At 38.0% G+C, this 17,269-nt stretch overlaps 1 protein-coding gene and 2 long non-coding RNA genes across 5 annotated transcripts; 2 read left to right on the top strand and 1 right to left on the bottom strand.

The window, feature by feature from the left end:
• Positions 1-1,938: 1,938 nt before the first annotated feature.
• On the bottom strand, positions 1,939-5,186 carry LOC137718159 (uncharacterized). 3 transcript variants are annotated; one of them, XR_011065850.1, is made up of 6 exons: positions 4,971-5,186; positions 4,462-4,736; positions 4,025-4,101; positions 3,149-3,210; positions 2,962-3,027; positions 1,939-2,867 (listed from the first exon to the last, which is right to left on the bottom strand). It is a non-coding gene; the product is annotated as an uncharacterized LOC137718159 (long non-coding RNA). The 3 variants fall into 3 exon arrangements; XR_011065849.2 differs by having other exon boundaries at positions 2,962-3,032; positions 4,971-5,181; XR_011065848.2 differs by lacking the exon at positions 2,962-3,027 and having other exon boundaries at positions 4,971-5,181.
• A 295-nt stretch (positions 5,187-5,481) lies between these two features.
• On the top strand, positions 5,482-9,336 carry LOC137717019 (plasma membrane ATPase 4-like). Its single transcript, XM_088698552.1, has 10 exons — positions 5,482-5,725; positions 5,824-6,042; positions 6,135-6,903; positions 7,260-7,292; positions 7,380-7,461; positions 7,552-7,712; positions 7,825-7,998; positions 8,261-8,443; positions 8,540-8,721; positions 8,856-9,336. The coding sequence occupies exons 3-10, from the start codon at positions 6,883-6,885 to the stop codon at positions 8,950-8,952; spliced, it is 933 nt and encodes a 310-aa protein (XP_088554678.1). The 5' UTR covers positions 5,482-5,725; positions 5,824-6,042; positions 6,135-6,882; the 3' UTR covers positions 8,953-9,336.
• Positions 9,337-15,261: 5,925 nt separating this feature from the next.
• Positions 15,262-17,269, top strand: LOC148695156 (uncharacterized). The gene is made up of 4 exons (XR_015965269.1): positions 15,262-15,432; positions 15,576-15,645; positions 16,197-16,259; positions 16,893-17,269. It is a non-coding gene; the product is annotated as an uncharacterized LOC148695156 (long non-coding RNA).

The raw sequence follows: 17,269 nt of genomic DNA on the forward strand, positions 1-17,269 counted from the left end.
TCAACAAAGCATCAAGAGATTTCGCGTCTTTGTTGCGATTCTTCAAAAATAAAATTAAAATAAATAAAAACTAATAAATCATCCTTTTTTCGTGGTTAATCGGCGGCAGGACTTTTCAGTTTTTTTGAGTCCGTCATTTCGGCAATGATCATAGGGAGACGACACACAAAAACCGTTTTAAGGCCATCCGAATCGTTGGGGCTGCTTGTCCTCACCTTCTGGTGGGCTCAAATCCCATAACAAACGGCCCAGATGCTTCCCTACCATCGCTTATGCTTCAAGCACTTTTATTTTTTGAAAAGAAATGCAGTTTCGTTTTTGTTTTCGGAAATTGTTTTTAAAAAATTTGTATGGTCTGCGCTTTTCCGAAATCATATGAAATCAGCGGCTTGACTAACGCAACGCTGCTTTACCAGAGAACATGGCTGACAACCGAATATTAGTTTACCCTCATGCGCCCCATTGGACGCGTGTTCGTCACGCACCCCTTTATTGGGTGATTCTTAAGTGGCTTTGTATAAAAGAAAAGAATATATATGTTTGATTTGGAAATTAATTTATTGATTGAATTATTCTATCTGACGACCTGTGTTGATGATTTTATTTATTTTATTGTATACGGTTGTATTTTATGGATTTGGATCCTCTCATGAGTAGAAGGTCCAAATCCTGCTAACCAAGCAACACAGACACGATTACAAACATGGGATCCTTTAAAAATTATAATAATTGTAGCCGTTGGATTTTGATCCAACGGTCCATGTTTCTTGGTTAGTAGGATTCGGACCCTCTGCTCAGGAGAGAATCCAAATCCTTATTAGCTTTCTTGTTTTGGGATTTGGGTGTTTTGAGTCCCCTCCTTGTACTACATATATGCTTGAATCTTTCATTTATATATTTCTTTAATTTTTTTTTTATTCGGTTAAACATTAAATTTCAATTGAATTCCTAAATTGTTTAGTAAATGATAGGGGTGTGCTATAGACATACCCCATTTTATTTCTCACACACCCTTAATAATTTTTGTTCGTTGATCTTCTTCAATTCATCTGATCCGATGGTCGAAAATTAAAAAGGTGTGTGAGAAGTAAAATGAGATCATTGAGATGTGTTGATATCACATCCTTAAATGATAATCTTGCACCATTTTTCTCTTGATAGGAAAAAAAAAAAAAAAAGCCAAGCGACACGATTAAGTATGGGGATAATATTTAAGTGCCCACTCTATGTATTCACTTTCTGATTTGATCCAATAAAAAAATATTATTGTATTCCTTATCTTTTAAATCCAAAAAAAATTAAATAACATGTATTATCCTTAAATATAGGCGCGTAGAGACTAAACAAAGTGTGTTGTTGATATGCATGATTGTCACTTATCCCATGGTCTTGTTTGGTTTAAGCTAGATAAGGTCAAAAGTGTGTTCGTAAGCAGTTGAAATATCATTTTGTAAGTATTTAATTATTTTAATTCAGACTGTCTTGAAGTCAATAAGGGAGACAGAAATGTTTGACTTTTTGTCCATGAAATCAATTGTCTTTTGTTTTCGTGGAACCTGAAATCAATTGTTAGACTTTGTTCTTTTTAAGGTACATGAGCAGTGAGTTAAAGCAGATCCCATCCGTTAACACATGTATTTCGTGATTCTATTGACTGTTAATCTGTGAATCCTAGTTGTTGAGGGTTTTGTTTACCGAAGAAAAATCTTAAAATATCATGAACTGTTTGTTTACTAATTACAATTAAACAATGGTGCAGTGGTGAATTCTTATATTAAGTTTTTAGTTTGAAATAATTGTATGCGTGGATCACCGAACTTAATCATGACAAATGCGATTAAGTCTGGTTGGCTTCACAAGATGTGAAATTGCATATTTCGGTGCTGCATACAAACGATTCGGAAAAATATTGAAACGGAAATGTTTCTATTATAGGAATCACGAGAAAATATGCCCGCGCGTTGCTGCGAGACTTTAATGTATTAGTCGCAATAGGCATGAATAGTTTTCACACAAAACAACTAAAAAGACATAGCACCTAAGAATCAATGAACAATTGGAACATCTTACTCATATGTGAGTCTCAATCCCTATTTCAAATCCCTATTGAACAAAAGTCCTATTTCTTCTTCAAATTGAATCGACATCATTGATCACGCAATTAAACATTCCTACTGGCAAATAATTGACCCAAGAGTCGAGCAGATATATAGGGATTGGAAAAATACCAAGCGAGCACCAATGATACCGCACCAGTACAAAGAGCATATCACTCACCGGCTAATCTAGCTTGAAATGATAGGAAAGGAACCTTGATTGAGATCTTCAATCATTGAGACAGCCCAAATGAATAGAGAAAAACACAATTAATAAACACGGGGACAAAGAACCTGAGAAGCAGAGACAAACTTCTATGCACAAAAACAATAACTTATGTCAGTGCATTCCACCATAAATCAATTCCTAAAATCAACTGCATATCACAAAGTTACCCAAAAGACACAAAATACCTCAAAATTACTATATTAGCACTCCCTCCACCCCAACATCAGAAAATTAGAAAATAGAACTTGATAACAATGTACATAGAAAGCAAGGAATCGATAATTTAGGTGGTTTCCCAGGACAATAATGAACTTGCAGAGATCATATTCATACATGAATGCACAAACACAAAGACACTACAGAGACCATTTGATGAAAAAAAAAAATAGATACTCAACACAAACTATTCATAGATCCATGACTTAGAAATTCTCAGATCCAGTTGAAATTAATAAAATAAAATAAAAATTTAAGGATATGAAAATATATCTCTGATAGTCTGAGCTCCATTACCCTGATTCCTTCGCCGGCTTGAGGCAAACCTGAGGAGATCGGCGATTAAAGGATAAGAAAACTAGCAGCCGTGCTTTAGTTTTTAAATAGAGGGAGCTCAAGAGAAAAGGAAGAAGGGGATACCTCTTCCCTTCTAAGATCGTCGACAACATTTGAATTACTTAACACCCATAAACTATATTTACACACCTACACTAATGAACACTCATAACATATCAATGGTCCAGTAATTATGGAACTCGAAATTTCTATAAGGGCCAATCAAATCATAAATTAAAATGAAAACATGTAAGTAATTAAGAATTATTACTTGCTTAGTCGGCTCCTTCTTGTCACTTCAAGGATTATTCAATTCAACCTGATTCGTTCAAACTGCATCACCCAACAAAACAAACAAAAAATAAATTAATAAAGAAAATCAGGGGAACTAAATAAATATACAGTGACCTACTTTTTGGCTAGAAAACCCAAAAAGAGCAATTAAACAGCAGTGCATAATGACGGAATTTCTATGAAAAAAATATGAATTGAGTTTTCAATTAATAATTGAGGCCGAAATAAAGAAGGCCCTTCTCACCTTGACACAGGGCGGACAACAAAAATATTATGTATGGATTAATGTATAATATCTGAGATCCTATCTGTTTTTTATTGATTGATGCTTCAACATCAGTCACCTAATTCATATCACACATCCATACATACATGAAAATGCTTATTCCCACCACCATAACGTTGTTGCTTTAGTATGTTTTTTCACAGAGAAGAAAATGAAAGAGCATCATGAAAAATTGAGTTGCAATATACCTGAGAACAATTCACATGTTATTACCTTAAACTGGAGTTAAAATTACTCACCCATTTTTTTTATCACACCAAGACAAAAATAAAGGAAGACTTCTAATCCTATAAATTAGCAAATACTCTACTATCCTAAATTCCTAATCCCACTTGACTTCGCTGCCCCACACCTTTGTCCCCTGTCTCCCATTAACTAAAAACACTCCCAAATCACATCAGCTAGCCATACAACAAAGCCACTGGCTACATCAAATATTAGGCACGATTTAGGTAACCAAATTCAAAGAATAGAGTTCGGATAACGAAATGCAAAGAACACGATACATATTGTAAAATTCAAGAACATGATTCAGAGGATTTGAACTATATTGTGTTGAAAACTTACCGAAGAGCGATGATTCCAGGGCGGTAGCAGTCAGGCTTCTTGACTCCTCCAGTTGTGGGTGTTGATTTTATTGAAGCCTCAAAATTAAAACAATTGGCAACTTAGATCCAATAATCTGATTGTTTCTAGGAAAAAATACCTTGCAATTATTGACCCAACACAGATTTTGCAGCATTAATTAAGAGAGAATTATAGTTTTATTTACTTGTGACTAAATCTTTCTTGTTTTGTGGTAATTTGTATAGCAGACAACCAAACAATATATATAATTATTCAAACAGATTAAGATTCCTAATCAAATCAAATCGATTCTGGTGCAGCTGCTGAACAATCGAGAGCCGAAGCGACTCCTACTTTTGAGTGCCAGAAAACTCTGCAGAGACTCGAACAGAGAAATTGAACTAACAATAACAAAGAGTTGGGATCACGATACTCACCAAGACCAGATCAAAGAGAACATTCTGATCATCTTTGATCTCGTTAATGAAGTCCGACAAACTTCTTGATAGTCTAATCGCCGCTCTTGCCGACGTCGGTGCTATCGCCGTCTCGACGCTCGACATGCTTCTGGCTGTACTTGATGACTTTGGTGACGATGTGGGTGGTGACATTGGGGAGAGGGATCACATTATTGGCGTAGTCGTCTTCCACCATCTGCTTGATGGTCTGTGACTCAATAGCAATCGTCTCATCGACCTCGAACACCTCGCGGCTGGTGAGATTGAGAATGGCGAGAGAGAATCGGTGAGGGATTTTAGGGAAATTACAGAGTGAGAAAAGGGAGGGATGAGGGGATTTGATGGATGGTTACAGAGAGATGGGAGAGAAAAAGAGGAAAAGAAAAGGGGAATAAAATTTACTAAAATTAATAGAAATAAATTACTGAAATTAAAACCCAAATTCCAGAAATGAAGAAAAATGGAACCCCAATATGGAAATTAATCACCTTCGTGTGATGGAGGGACTTGTGGATGTCCATGGCGTAGTCGACCGTGTTGGTCATGTTAAGGAGCTCGATCTTGGACTTGAGGATCTGCTCATCTGGAAAAAATGAAGAAATTTGCGTTTAGGGATTTGGGTTTGTCGTTGAATACTGAAACGATACGAAGAAATTAGGGTTTGCGAAGAGTCGCAGAAACTGAGAATGGCCTCCTTTCTGCCCTACAATCCCCTCACCATCGATCCCAATCAGTCCCGACAATTAAGATGACAAAAGTACCCTCCAAACTTTTAATCCGGGCCGTCCGATCTTAACCCTAGATGGGCATTCCCATCATTTGAACACCCAAAGGGCCGGCCTCATCAACAATTGAGGTAAGCCCAGCAAACACAGCCCAAAACGAACTAACCCAGCCGCCTTCACCTAGTGGCAAGCTTGTAAATAAACTGAAATGTGGTCCAAAACACTGTTCATTCTACAGTGCAATTTTGCCTCCTTTAGACTAAAGTAATCTGAAAGTTTATTGTAAAGAAAATAGGCATTGCTTGAATTTCGTATTGCAGAAAACAGTTGGTTGCACGCAGTTACACCTAAGAAGTGAAACTGTTCATTCATGTGTATTTGTTCATTTTGTTTCACAGGAACGGATTCCGGTAGAGGAAGTCTTTGAGCAGCTGAAATGTACAAGAGACGGTCTGACCGGAGAAGAAGGAGCCAACAGGCTTCGAGTCTTTGGACCAAACAAACTAGAAGAGAAAAAGGTTTGTTATAATTTCTGACATATTGAAATCTGTTGTTCCTCGTCAGGTTTATTTATTTTTTGGTGTGACATGGTGATGGTTTCGTCTTCTGCAAACAGGAGAGCAAACTGCTCAAGTTCTTGGGATTTATGCGGAATCCTTTGTCATGGGTCATGGAAGTTGCAGCTCTGATGGCATCAGGAAGGCGTCCTGATTGGCAGGACTTTGTTGGCATTGTTGTTCTTCTGGTCATTAACTCTACTATCAGTTTCATTGAAGAAGACAATACTGGTAATGCTGCTGCAGCCCTTATGGCCGGTCTAGTTCCCAAGACTAAGGTGATGAAATAAAATTGTTGAACAATGCTTCTATTGTTACTGCAAATATTCTTTTGAAGATTTGCTTATTTTTTTATCGTTACCTGATGTAGGTTCTTAGAGATGGTCGATGGACTGAGCAAGATGCTTCAATTTTGGTGCCCTGAGACATAATCAGTATCAAATTGGGAGATATTGTTCCTGCTGATGCCCGCCTTCTTGAGGGTGATCCTCTGAAAATTGATCAATCTGCCGTTACTGGGGAGTCCCTTCCTGTTACTAAGAATCCTTCGGATGAAGTGTTTTCTGGCTTAACATGTAAACAGGGTGAAATTGAAGCAGTTGTTATCGCTACCAGCAAGGCTGCACATCTGGTGGACAACACCAATCAAGTTGGGCACTTCCAGAAAGTTCTCACTGCCATCGGGAACTTCTGCATTTGTTCAATTGCTGTGGGGATACTAATTGAGATAATAGTAATGTACCCAATACAGAAGCGCAAGTACAGGCAAGGGATTGATAATTTGCTGGTTCTCTTGATTGGAGGAATCCCAATTGCCATGCCAACTGTTTTATCAGTCACCATGGCTATTGGCTCCCACAGGCTTGCACAGAAAGGAGCTATGACCAAGAGAATGACAGCCATTGAGGAAATGGCTGGCATGGACGTTCTCTGCAGTGATAAGACTGGGACCTTGACCCTGAACTAGCTCTCAATTCATAGAAATCTGATTGAAGTGTTTGCCAAGGGTGTGGAGAAAGAGCATTGCCAAGGGTGTGGAGAAAGAGCATGTTATCCTTCTTGCAGCAAGGGCTTCTAGGACTGAAAATCAGGATGCTATTGATGCTGCAATTGTAGGAATGCTTTCTGATCCTAAGGAGGTAATTGGTCTCTTGCTTTTCTTTTCTTTATCATTGCTTTGTGGTCCAAGCTTTTATAAACCCCACATTTCTTGGTAGTAGTTTGCATTTCCAAATCCATTGCTATTGGTTTAAATTCAGCCTAGACTCATGATTGCTCATAGCATGAAAGTTATTGGGCATGTCGCTCTGCCTTCAGTACTTGTTTGGCGACACTATCACAATTGTCCACTTTTTATTTTGATTTTTTTGTTTCATTATTAATTAAATATGCACGGTTTATGAATGCTGTTAACTTGATATTGAGTCATTGACCATTGTTCTCATTCTTTTGTTAATCTTCTCAGGTCATTCTAATTCGTTTGTTCTATTTGCAGATCTATGCTGTTTCAATTACAATACGTATAGTGGTAAGTGAAGCAATGATCGGTATTTAGATGTTAGAGTTTTCCTATTTTTGGTTGTGGTTTGTTCTCATGTTGCTAAGTTATATGCAGTTTGGATTTATGTTAATTGCTTTGATATGGAAGTTTGACTTTGCACCCTTCATGGTATTGATCATCGCCATCCTAAATGACGGTAAGATTATCCACCTATCTGTTTGTATCAGTTACCATTGGAACACCATAGTTTTAAACGAGTCTGACTTTGTTTTTACGAATCTGCTAGGAACTATCATGACAATCTCAAAGGATCGAGTGAAGCCATCTCCACAGCCAGACAGCTGGAAACTGAGGGAGATCTTTGCTACTGGCATTGTCCTTGGAGGTTACTTGGCACTAATGACAGTAGTGTTCTTCTGGCTTATGAATGATACCGACTTCTTCTCGGTACGAATATATAGTTCTTTGTTTTCCATTAATACATAAGCTATATAGGTCACAGTTATTTTGGCAAATATGTTCTTTCTTCTGATTTTATTTAATTATTTTCATAATGCAGGAAAAGTTTCATGTGAGATCTTTGAGGGATAGGCCTGAGCAAATGATGGCGGCGTTGTACTTACAAGTGAGTATTGTGAGCCAAGCTCTTATTTTCGTCACAAGGTCTTGTAGCTGGTCTTTTGTTGAACGCCCTGGACTTCTCTTACTTGGAGCTTTCATGGTTGCTCAACTGGTAAGCATTTTTGCCAACCGAGTACCTTTACAATTTTACCTAATTGCTCTACTGGATGTGTTGAAGTTTTATAATTTGTAGTAATTTTCACTAATGTTAAGGCAATTAATCTAGAAATTTGTACATTTCAAAGCAAGAATTTTACTCTGTTAGCAAGCTTAAAAACCTGTTTGATGCTTCAATTGGTTGCACTGGTACGCGTATGACAAAATAATTTCCCTTTTATTTTTATTTTATAATAACTCATTCCGCAAAATGGCAGGTTGCAACTCTCATAGCAGTCTATGCAAACTGGGGTTTTGCACGGATAAAGGGAGCTGGCTGGGGGTGGGCTGGTGTCATCTGGCTTTACAGTATAGTGACATATTTCCCTCTTGACTTTCTTAAATTCGCAATCCGATACATTCAAAGCGGAAAAGCGTGGAATAATCTTTTGGAGAACAAGGTATGTTGCTTTCTGCTACATTATAAGCGCTACTCGGCATTATAAGTTAGATTCATGTTTCTTGCCACAATTTACCTTATTGTGTCTTCCTACCAGACTGCCTTCACTACAAAGAAAGATTATGGAAAAGAGGAGAGAGAAGCACAGTGGGCTGCAGCGCAGAGGACCCTTCACGGTCTTCAGCCACCTGAAACGAACAACCTTTTCAATGAGAAGAACAGTTACAGGGAGCTTTCCGAGATTGCAGAACAAGCCAAGAGGAGGGCTGAGGTTGCAAGGTAAGGACCAATTGCACTCGTACATAGATAAAGAAACATGCTTGTCTCAGTAGTGATGTCAGCCGGTTCTGTTTCTCGTTTTCGGGAAAATGCTTCGTCTTGCATTGTTTAAGAGCTTTTCATTTTGGTTGCAGGCTTCGTGAGTTGCATACTCTGAAGGGTCATGTTGAGTCAGTTGTGAAGCTGAAAGGACTTGACATCGATACAATTCAACAGCATTATACAGTTTGATGAGCTTTTCAGAAGGGAAACACAGAGAGAGAGGCTTGAGCTTGTACCTTGAAGAGCGATTAGCGAAAATTAATGACGATGATGATGAAGCGCGTAGCAATAACCTTGTGTCTTTAGATTAGGTTACAACTAGTTTACTTTTGATGTTAAATTTGGCCAGAGGATCCTCTTTTGTAGCCAAATAACTTGAAGTTTACAGTTTGGTTGTTTTTACTCAAATATCGGCTTTTCAATGTGAAAGCTGCTGCGTATGCCTTTGCATTATTATTGTACAGAGTAGGAGAATACAAAACAAGTAATAAGGAAGCATTCGATATGAAATTTGCAAAATTCGTGTTGGAATTTTTACGTTAGGTTTTAATGAAAGATGAGTTTGATTCTAAATTATTGCAGCAGTCTTACCGTGTACGCAAAAATCTAATTCACAACAATACAATCATGCCTAATCTCATCTGACTTTCCAGTCTTAACTCCAATTCGTCCAAGCTTAGTCATTTCCGTGACGCTCTGGAACAAAAATATGTACTAAAAGTATTTACCTCGAGTTCTGGGCGTGAGGTATATATTATTTTGTTTGAATATAGGGCAGCCCAAGAAAGGATTTAAAAAATAGTAACAACTAGTTATTTATACTCACGCGTTGCTGCGGGTTTTAAAACAGAATGAAATGCTATATTAAAGACTTGAAAAATGAATTTGCAAAGCAATGACAACATTAATAACAAAGAAAATGGAAATGTTGGAGAAAAGCTTGAATTGTGAGAAGGTAGGGATAAACATGAAAGTTTATGATTGGATCACAGCACTTATAAGTGTTTTTGGATTAGGATGATCATACTTACAAACAAAATATTAGCAGATACTTTCATACAGGGATACAAAAAATATTAGAGCTATATATATTCTACTTTAGTTGTTCTTTGTGCTCTAAAAACTAAACCAGCTTCTGTACACAAAAAATTAACAAATGCTGGTATACGGAGGTGCAAAAAACATTGTCCAGTTTTGTGCAGAAAGTGGTATTTACAAACCACCAAAGATATTAGACAATGTTTAATACAGAGTAGCAAAAGATGCAAAATATATTGTAGCAGAGGAGGAAACGTCTTATAGCAGGACCATTATCAATGTTGACATTGGGAAACCAACCTGTACAGAGAAAAATAATGCAAGGCATTTAGATAGTGATTAAGTTCACAGCTGAGCAGTTTTGAAGCAAAGAATTTAGCAAAATGAAACCATACTGACCTAGTTAATTTTTGGAGGGACTATCTGTTTTTGCAGAAGCTAGAGGTGATTTTTTTTTTTCCAGCAATTTGATAGGTATTTCATCAAATTCTTTCGGGTCAACTTCTGAAATTTCTTATGCTTCACTGTTTTAAATGACGATGCCTGATGAGCACATTTTATTGGATAAAACATAAAAAATGTTGTCCAACTATAATTCGTGTCTCTTTACTCAAATTGTGTCTTTAAAAAAAAGAAAAGATTCTTGACAGGTATATATTAAGCAAAGTAAGATAGCCAGAACATATGAATATTTGAACACAGGGAAGTAAAATAAAAGTATCAAATTTTATGATACTATGGAGTTTGAATCTATACCTCTGCTCACTCCTAGGAAAAAGAGCTTTCCTCACAGACTCCCTCTTTCGTTTATGTGATTTTCCGCTTGTTTCAGGTGGTAAGGTCAAAGATAATACAGTAGTGGAAGATACTGTGACAGCTCTTGGTAAGATTTGTGGAGCTATTGGTTCTATAGCTGTATCATCAGACACATTGTAAACCAACACGTCACTTGAGTTGAAACTATTTTTTCTATTTCCAAATCGCAAGTGGAAAATCTTCTTTTGTCCAATCAGTCGCAAAAACTCATTTGGCAGTTGTTGTTGGCCAATCAATCTCTAATTCATGACCAAATCTTTGCAGGGCATACCAAAGAGTTTTTCTCCAGCTTTGCCAATTATCAAAGCACTAATTTCATTAGTGCTGTCTTCAAGAATCAAATTAACTTTGTACCTATATTTAAAAACTGAATTCCATGAGTTTTTTTTATGGCTTATAACTCATTGTTAACAATCAGAGCAAAGAAGTTTAAAGAACAGAGGTTACAGATTTGAAGTCATTTTTTAGTTGGAAAGAAACAGCATGGCATTGAAAATCGTAGAAAAAGTAAAAAAAGACAGAATAACAAACTTGCATATTGAATGTTACCATGGTGTTGGAATTTGGTTGGGGCGTTTCTGACAGATGAGTTGTCCGGTCGACGGGTCCTAATGCATTTGTTTGACACAGCTAGGGCAAGCATTGTACCACCAATAATAACGTGTGTCAAAACGTTTGATAGATGCTTTACATAGGAATGTATCATTTTGTCACATGTTTTATGACACGTGTATCATAAAAGAGTAACAACAAAATTAGTTTCTGTTCAATATGTAAAAATGAAGGTAAATGTTTTAAAAAAAAAAAAAAAAAAGATAGAAAAGCATAAATCGTTTGTATACCTTATACAAATCAGGATCCAAAAAGGCCAGCTCATCTATTGTTACTCTGCTTGCTGTACGCAGAATTTCAGCCTCATTTGCCTGCCTTGAAGAAGGAGGTAGTATTTTTACAGGGACTTTACAGGTGAAGAACCTGCAAGTTTAAAAAGAAAATAAGAAATTTTGAAAAATTAGCATGTTTAGAGGTTTGAACAGGAAGGACGATTTTAGAAGTGCACTGACATTGATTTATATGAGTTAACCTCCGGGATGTCTGGGTCAATGAAAAAAAGGGAGGAGCTAGTACTATTCAAGACGATGTTCTCTGTTGATGGCAAAAAATAATAACAGAATTGTAAAACAAATATTAGCAAATATGATAGATGAGTAAATGTTTTTAATTGGATGATAGATGTTTAAATGTGAGGAAAATATTGTAAGGGATGCACACAAAAATGTGGTAAAATAATTTGAACATGTAATGCTAGAAACGAAATACAAACTGTAACAAACAGGTTCTAACAGTTTATAAATAAGAAAGAAAAAAGAAAAAAAATAAGACATCAAAATTCTATCATAAAGAGTAACAATCAAATACACTAAAATTCCATAATGATAAAATAGTGGAACAGTTTACAGCAAGAAATGTAAGAACATATCCAAATAAAGATAGAAAAAAGGGGTATTAGTTAGATGAGCTTACCTAGGTAAATCTTGACTTTTAAACTTGTAAATACAACAATAATCGGCAAAGACAACTTCTGAATCGATAAAGAACAAAAAGCTTCTGCAATATCTGCCCACAATGTAACAGACAATTCTTCTTTTCTGTGCACAAAACAAATGAGAAACAAACACTAAATTTTCTTCCCAGCCTAACAGAGAAAATGATATTAACAAATTGGAATTGCAACAGTTAAAGAAAAGAACAACCTGATATACTCAATGTGTATATCACACTTCTGCACTATTCTTTGATTAATCTGTTTTGATTCCAATTGCTGGACCGCAGTTATATGGCCAATCACATCTTACAATTTAAAAAGTTAATACAAAAATAATGTCAAAACTCATTTCAGTGAAAAAACAAACAACAGAAATGTTTTTAATTGATGGACATGTAGACACACACACACACACACATATATATATATAGACAAATACACACGTATTGATGTTACCTGTAAGAACATCATCTCTGTTCAGACGCGGATAAAGCATGTTGAAATCTAGTAGGAAAAACCTATGTCGAGGGATGGGTGGAAAAACGGTAGACAGTTTTTTAAATAATGTTGTACCAGTGAATATAACCTGGGTTTTATGCGGCACCACTTTATACTGTTCTCTGATTTTGATCGTGCGAAAATTCATGATTTCGTAACAACTACTAGCATCAATCTTTGAGGCTACCAGTTCACAATCGATGCCTGACGCAGATGCTTCAACCGCATTGTTCTTCGTAATTGATCACATGCCATATTAAGAAAAAAAACCAAAAAAAAAAAAAGAATAATAACAGAATTAAAAGACTTATGAGCAAGTAAATAACGAAAAACATTATATTTTGGTACAGAGAGATTGAATGAGCACAGTGGGTAAATAATGTGACATCCCGTCCCGAGAATATTAGAACGTACGTATGAATTGACCTTTTTACCCCTAGTTCGTTACATTTACGTATAGTGGTGTTTTGTGTGATGTTGGCATGTGTTGGGCCACACACACACACACACACACACACAGTCTCACACTCCCTCTTTCTCTGTCTTTCCCTGTCTCTCTCTCTCTCTCCCGTGCCCCAATTTCTTCTTCTTCCTTCTGTAAACGTACGGACAACACACCACTCACCCAAACCTTAGTGGATCGAGGAAACCAAGGACACCTTTGAACTCGTGGGGCCGAGAGGAGTACAACCATACCATTTTCAGGTGAGAACTCTAACGTTTTCACGTCGATTCGAGGTGGTCCGAATTGTGTACTATTCATGCAAACTTAATCTAGCATGTTTTTGGCATTTTTTAAGCTTGTAGATGTCTTAGTGAGGTCCCAAGGAGCCTCGGAGTGCTTCGTTGGACAAATTTGGACGTCGGAATAGCTTGGTTCAAAGTTGGCCGGTTTTTGAGTTTGAAGACAGGTATGATCGCGTGGTTTTTAGCCCTTGAAACTTGTATATCGTGATTCTACTAGTCCTAAGCTTCATTTTGGTCCAAGAATCATGAAAAATGGTTGAGAAACGAGTGAGAAAACACGATTTGAAGTTTTCCCAGTTTTCCAGCGCCGGCGACGGCGCCGGAGGCTCGCGCGGAGAAGGTGACGGAATATTCCGTCAAATCTGACGGAATATTCCTGACGTCGTTAACGGAATCTGTCAAAACTGACGGAATATTCCTAACGGCGTCAGTTGACGCCGTCCGTGTGCGCCGCACGTGCCTGCGCGTGGCCAGCGCGTGTTGATAGGAGCATATTCATGCGACTTAAATGGCTTGTTCTCGTACATTTACGTTATGTTTCTTTAGTTATTTTAGTCCTTTATGCTTCTTTCGTGTGTTTTTAGGTTTATATGGCTAAGGAGGCAAAAAGATGCATTTTGGAGCATTTTGGAGCAAAATCGGACTTGGAATGGATAGCTTATGTTTGGAGCAAAAGGAATGGACGAAATTGAAGACCAAACTTATCACTTAACATATCATTCACTTATCACTTAACATATCATTCACTTATCACTTATCATATCATTCACTTATCACTTATCATAACCATACACTTATCACTTATCATACTCATAATCATCTACACATTTCAACCATTTAAACACATGCATTTCAACTCACATGCACACCCACCTCTTTCCACCTAATCCGCATGCTTTCACAACCTAAAACACATGCACATTCACCCTAAACCAATCACATACACAACCTGCCATCATTACTACACCTTGCCGTGCATCCCATTCCACATTCCATCTTTCCTTCTCTTTGCAACCACACTTCCACATGCATTCCCTCTTTTCCTAGCTGTTTTTCCATCATTATTTCAACCTAACATTCACCCACATGCACCCTTTAAACAAACCCAAACATGCAGCCACAAAAACTACACACTTTGCCGTGGCTTTCCCATCCCATTTCCAACAACTCCACATGTATTTCCAACCTAGCAATCCCTTTAATCATTCACTAACATTGCAGCCACATTTCCATCCACTTCCTAGCTGTCATGTTCCCTCTTATTTACCTATAAATAAGCATGCATTGCAGCCACAATTCATTCATTCCATTCACAACACAACACACAACACCAACACCAACCCTTGCCGTGCATCTCCTTCCATTTCTGTGCAGTTTTTATCCTCCATTGCAGCCACTCCAACCATTCCCCACTCCATTCCACATACACCTAAAGCCCTAAACATCTCCTTAGACCTTGTGCTACAACAACGAGGAAGAGAAGAGTGCCTAAACGTTCATACAATTCAAGTTTGAGTTGTTGGAATGTTTAGGTGTTTCTTTGATTTCAATGTTTAAATTCAATTCTCTTTGTTTTGTACGTATGAGGAATGGAAGAGAAGAGTGCATAAACGTTCATACAATTCAAGTTTGAGTTGTTGGAATGTTTATGTAACAACCCGTCCCGGGATTTACGTAAGAAAATTGGTATTTTTGTATTTTCACTAAGTTTGGGGGATACTTTCCATTTTAAAATTGTTTTTGAGCCTTAATTGGTGAGCCCAAGGGGCCCACCCCCTGTTTTTGTTCCCCGGTTCTTTCCCTTTTCTTTTTTTTCTGAAAAGTCTCTCTCTCTCTCTCTCTCTCTCTCTTTCTTTCTCTTTGTCTTCCACTCCTTCCTCCGACAAGAACTCACACACACACACACCCATGCCCACACCTATAACTCTTTTCTAACCCCGTGGTTGTGTTTTGGACGTCAAACCATGAAGAAAACCACCTCGGAGACATTTCCCAGTTTTCCGGCGAGCACCGCCCCTTTCGAGGTAATTTCCGGCCAAACCACGGCGAGTTGGCCGGCGTGCGAGGCATCAATCTCTTCGTCTCGTTGAGTACTACAATTTTCTTTTTTGTTTCACCTAATTTTATTGAGTATTGAAGAAGTTACACTCATTTGAATCTTACCCAGTTTCCGGCGGACACCCGTGGCTTCCAGGCTGTTTTCCGGCCAACTCCGACCACGATGACGGGAACCAAGGGTATATTTCGATTCCTTACCTTCGGGGCTTCAATTTGGTATATTAAATGACATGTTTTGGTTGAGTTTTGAGCTCCAACGGAGCTTAGGAATTCTCCGGCCGAAAACCGGCCTTCCCCCTCCTTGGAATCCGGCGACCACCAAACCCAAAGGCCTTAGGGCCTGGTTGCAAGCCCAAACCCATTACCCTTTTAATTGGGCCATTGGGCCGTGAGGTTAAAGCCCAAACCCAACTCACCTAAAACCTAAACCCAATTATCCTAACCCAAACCCTTTAGGCCCAAACCCGGATCCAACCCAAGTCCAAACCCTTTAACCCAACCTGGATCCAAGCCCATACCCGTTTGACCCGTTGACCCGGTCAACGGTCATCGTTGACTTTGACTTTGACCGGTCAACGGTCAACGTTGACTTCGAACGTTGACTTTTTGGGTTTTCGTGCGGGACCCCTCCTAGGCTAATTTCGACGTTCTGAACCCGTTTCCGATGTCCGTTTTCCCAAATTCAATCGTTTGAGTAGAGTTTGACTAAATATACCCTTTATGTGCTTAGGGGCGTTTAATTGCGGCGTTTCCTTCTTCGCTAGGTGGCGTGGCTTTTCGACGACGAAGTACTGTGAGTGGACCCCTTCTAAAAATGCATGTTTTGATAGTATAAATGCATACATGAAAAGCATGATTTGATGATTATGTTTTATGAAACGTTTTACGAGATAACATGCTTACTAAGGCTAGTTTGAATTACTACTATTTTTCCTATAACCCATGTTCTTATAGAATATCTGATGGATGACGATATGATATTTAGAACATGTTTAGAACACCTCTTTATAGTATAGATGATGGATGACTTTATACTATGAAGTTGATTTTCAATACGTATGTTCACTGGTTTTGTACTTACCTAGTGGTCCTTTCCGCTACGGGACGTAGGGATAGATCTGGTCCGTCCCGGGCGACGGTTTGGTGTTGGCATAGGGCCTGGAGTGTGTTTTCCTCTGACTGTCTGCTCAGAGACGGGGAGCCGGCATGGGGCCTGAAGTGTTATATCGGACATTCACTAGTGTTTATTATTTATGAGAATGATGATTTGAGACATTGCACGACATGCTAGGTTTCGGAAAACCTATGTTTATCATTATATATATATGTTTTCATAAAACCTGGGGGTTAGTATGTTGATAACTGTGTTATTATTATATATATATATCAACTTGGTCCACTCATGTTTGTTTTGCGCCCCCTTCAGGACTTAGAATCAAGGCATATAATCCCGACGTCCAGGCACTTCTGCATCGGCATCTTCGAGTCCTCTCGGTGTAGGACCCACTTCTTTGTTTCATTCAATTTTATATTATTTTCTTTTAGTGTTCTAGATTAGTGGTGTGCTCTGAACACGGTCCTTAATTGCATATTCATTATTCTTTTATATTTATAAACTTTATTTACCCCTTGTTTTCAGCATTTGCACTCAATAAATGGCTTTCGTCACCCTCGGGTGTCGGCCAGCACGTGCCTATCCTGGTATTCGGGGAATATCGGGGTCGGGGCGTGTCAGTTTAGGTGTTTCTTTGATTTCAAAGTTATGAGGAACTAAACTCCCTTTAGCTAGGGGGTGATTCGAAA

Source organism: Pyrus communis, chromosome 8 (genome assembly GCF_041283825.1).
Source record: "Pyrus communis isolate YQ-2024b chromosome 8, ASM4128382v1, whole genome shotgun sequence".
Taxonomy (NCBI): Eukaryota; Viridiplantae; Streptophyta; class Magnoliopsida; order Rosales; family Rosaceae; genus Pyrus; species Pyrus communis.